Source organism: Pipistrellus hanaki (genome assembly GCF_964339955.1).
Source record: "Pipistrellus hanaki genome assembly, chromosome: 5".
NCBI classification, from domain to species: domain Eukaryota; kingdom Metazoa; phylum Chordata; class Mammalia; order Chiroptera; family Vespertilionidae; genus Pipistrellus; species Pipistrellus hanaki.
In genome coordinates this window covers 75,303,965-75,308,004 of record NC_140507.1, presented here as the reverse complement: position 1 = coordinate 75,308,004, position 4,040 = coordinate 75,303,965, and the positions used below count along the sequence as shown (strand labels likewise).

Here is a 4,040-nt window from a genome sequence, read left to right as displayed (position 1 = left end):
GACAGCAAGTCACACTTAGTAAATGTCAAGAGAACCTTTTACAAGCAGTCATACTTTAGAAATGTGTCATTTCAATTTGCTCTCAATTGATCAGAACCTACCAGAGATTATTGCAAACCATCCCTCCACCAAAGGGTCAAACAAAGATATTCATCCATTGCTTAAAAATTGGCATCTGATATGGCCATTTTTATACCACTATCTGCTTTGTGGTTTTAAAAATTGAGATATAATTGACATGTAACATTATATTAGTTTCAGGCGTATAACATAATGATTCATTATATATATATATATATATATATATATATATATATATATATATATATTTCAAAATGATCATGATCACCACAATAAGTCTAGCTAACATTCTTCACCATAAATAGTTACAAACATTATTTTTTGTGTCTGTGTGATGGGAACTTTTAAGATCTACTCTTTCAGTAACTTTCAAAAATGCAATATAGTAAGTTTGTCCCTTTTGAACCCCTGCCCTCCCACTTTGATTTTTATACTAAAGAAGACTGACAGTGATGACAGCTAATGGTGGTCTCTCTTGTGGTTAGGGGAATTGTGGAATAGCAAGTGTATAAAAATATGTATAACAAGGTAAAACAGAACATTGAAGATCCATGTATGGTATTATGTTGTTTTTTGTCCCAGGTTATAGGACCCATTCCTTGGTTACAAGACTCTTAGGACTTGGAGTGAAGAGAAAATAGATGGGCTCTAGATGAGTGTCCCCATGCTCTCAGCCCCATTCTAAGCATCACAAGCATGTGCATGCCAAATCTGAATCTCATCCTTTCTGGCTCATAAGTGAAAATCCTGGTGCGATTTATCCTTCCCTCAATATTCAATGAACATTGTAGATAACATGACTCAAAATTCTGTATTACATGACCTTTATAGTTGTGTCTTAGGGTCCTGCAATGGTTTAAGCCTTAAAATCTGCTCTTTCTTTGGGCATTTTAACCAATCTCTTAACTTCACAGATTAAGGGTATTTGGTTAAATGACAAATGTCCAGGAAGCATCTGGCCCTGTTCCTACAAGGTGTGACTGGTCCCTGGTAGATTAAGCATTAAGCATTTGTGAATGTGGTTTCTTATTTGGTGAAAATATTTTCTTTTGTTTTTCTTTTTATCTTTTCCTTTGAGAAGTAAACCTACATTCTCCTCATCCTTCAATATTCTATCCAGATATTTGAGATACTCTTAAATTGTCTTATCTCTGAGACATAAGAGGGACCCTTTTCTGAGTCCCAGAGAATGCAGACCACCCAGATCAAGTTACTGAGCTTCACCAGACCTCATGCTCCACAATTTGTGTTAGAGGGAGTATAACCATTTCTTTTCTAAGGCCCAAAGTTGCTCTGAACTGTTTAGAGATGAAGAAGATGTATGAGTGTTCCAGAGAATGGGCAAGGGTTGATCAATATTACAAAATACTGCATGTAAACAAATAGCAGAATAATGAATTCCTAAATTTTGTAGGTAAGGCTTTTATGCCCAGTCATTTACTTTAAAAAAAAATTAAAAGCTAGAGTCTGTCCAGTGTCTATTTCATGTTATTTTCTTTCCTCAATCATCTAGCTGATGTGTCAGCAACATGGAACCAGGAAATCAAACAAGTGTTTCAGATTTTTTACTTCTGGGATTTTCCCAAGACTCAGAGCATCAACCCATTCTGTTTGGGCTGTTCCTGTCCATGTTTGTGGTCATCATGCTCGGGAACCTGCTCATTATCTTGGCCGTCAGTTCTGACCCCCACCTCCACACGCCCATGTACTTCTTCCTCTCCAACCTGTCCTTTGTTGACATCTGTTTCACTTCCACCACCATCCCGAAAATGCTGGTGAACATCCAGATACAGAGAAAAGCCATCACCTATACAGGCTGCATCACCCAGATATATTTTTTCTTGGTTTTTGGAGGTATGGACACTTTTCTCCTCACTGTGATGGCTTATGACCGGTTTGTGGCCATCTGTCACCCCTTACATTACTCAGTCATCATGAATCCCCGTCTCTGTGGCCAGCTGGTTCTTGTGTCCTGGTTCATCAGCTTAACGTACTCCCTGATCCAGGGTTTGTTGATGTTGCGGCTGTCTTTCTGTACCAATCGGGCAATTTCACACTTTTACTGTGAACTGGCTCGGGCCCTCACACTTGCCTGCTCAGACACACTCATCAATTACATCGTCCTGTATATGGTGACTGGCCTTCTTGGCATTATTCCCTTCTTAGGCATTGTTTTCTCCTATATTCAAATTGCCTCCTCAATCCTGAGAATCCCATCAGCAGATGGGAAATATAAAGCATTTTCAACCTGTGGGTCCCACCTGTCCGTGGTTTCTTTATTCTATGGGACAGGCCTTGGTGTGTATCTTGGTTCTAATGCATCTTCCTGGAGGGGCATGATTGCCTCTGTGATGTACACTGTGGTCACCCCAATGCTGAATCCCTTTATCTATAGCCTGCGGAACAGGGACATTAAGAGGGCCCTGCAAAAAGTTCTTGGGAGAACATTCTATGTTCAATAAATGGGAACATTCGTCTTTGGATTTCAGACTGACAGTGGTAGCAACAGTTGGCTAAAGAAATTCCACATTGGATTTTGCCTATCATCCAATTCTCTGTAAGTGACTTTGGTTACAATTGCCTTTTAAGCTCTGTCATAATCTCTTATGGTGACTCCTCTGTTATTCTCACATGCTTTCCTTTTACTTATCCATTATTGCACCTCAGCTTGTATTTCCAGCCCTGCAGGTTGAGACCAGCCATTTCAGAAATCAACATGGAACAGGTGAATAAGAATTACAACATAGTGCATTTTATTGAGAACCATTGTTAATTCTTCCTAGACTCACTCATTCAACAATAATTATTGGGCACTTTTTTTAAAATTTTTTAAATCAATCTTTATTGTTCCTATTATTACAAAGGTTCCTCATTTCTTCCCCGCTCCACCAGGTTCCCACCCCACCCTACGCCCTCCCCCTACCCCCCATTGTCCTCATCCATAGGTGTACAGTTTATGTTCAGTCTCTTCCTGAATTATTGGGCACTTTTGGTGCCATGCTGTTGTAGGTGTTGGGAATACAGCAGTGAAGAAAAAAAAAAAGATTAAAACTTTGCCCTCACAAAACTTAAATCATGTCTCAGAGTTTATCACATAATGTTATATGTACAACAGAAAATATTCTGGTGGATTCATTATTTATTTGGTTATTAGTGAGGTTGAACTTTTCTCCATATGTTTGTTTAGTTCATTTCCAAAATAAGCTATAAAAATGTATCAGTGAAGATAGGAAAACTATATGACCCAGAATATTATATTTGATCAGGTGCTAGTAAGTCTAGTCTAATTTTGTAGGTGAATTCACCAAGACTCAAATAGAAGTGTCCAAATAGAGACAAAATCTGGCTGAATGGGACATATCCCTAAGTATGATTTCAGGACAGAGCACTGTATTATAATTCAGAAGAGCAATAATTGAGCCATAGAATTGTCAATTTATGTATATGATGCTGAGAGGCTTTGGGTGATACAGAATATGTTAGAACATGTGGATCTCTCGATATGTCATGTTTATTTGCATATCTTCTTCACCATAAAGAAATTGGATGTTTTAAGTCTTTAGGTGGTGGTGTTTGCTAAGGAATGAAGACAGGAAAAAGCAAACAAAAATGTGTAAATATTTATCTCAGTACAGATGAATCACTGCCTACTCCAGAATTGAAGGAGTCAAATGGAATCATCTTATGCCCAAGTGGTATTCTTGAGGGATGTTACCATTTCAAAGAACCATATAATTGGCTTCCAAAATGCAGGAACAAAGTCCCCATTGATCTCTAGGATTTGAGTCTGAAAACAGACTTGGGTTTGGAAATTGGAAAATTAATAAATGATTTTCAATTGTGGTAGCTGCCATGTGATTTTTTTTCTGCCCTTGATAGTTTTGGTTCTTTCAGTTAAAAAATACTTTCAATGTCTGCTCCTCTATGATATGTTGCCACCACTACAGATCCCTGTAGTT

The 4,040-nt window shown here is 38.1% G+C and overlaps 1 protein-coding gene across 1 annotated transcript; it reads left to right on the top strand.

The window, feature by feature from the left end:
• Positions 1-1,610: 1,610 nt before the first annotated feature.
• On the top strand, positions 1,611-2,543 carry LOC311623543 (olfactory receptor 7D4-like; the record flags this gene model as incomplete). The annotated part of the gene is made up of 1 exon (XM_084885740.1): positions 1,611-2,543. The coding sequence occupies one exon, from the start codon at positions 1,611-1,613 to the stop codon at positions 2,541-2,543; it is 933 nt and encodes a 310-aa protein (XP_084741866.1).
• Positions 2,544-4,040: the final 1,497 nt, after the last annotated feature.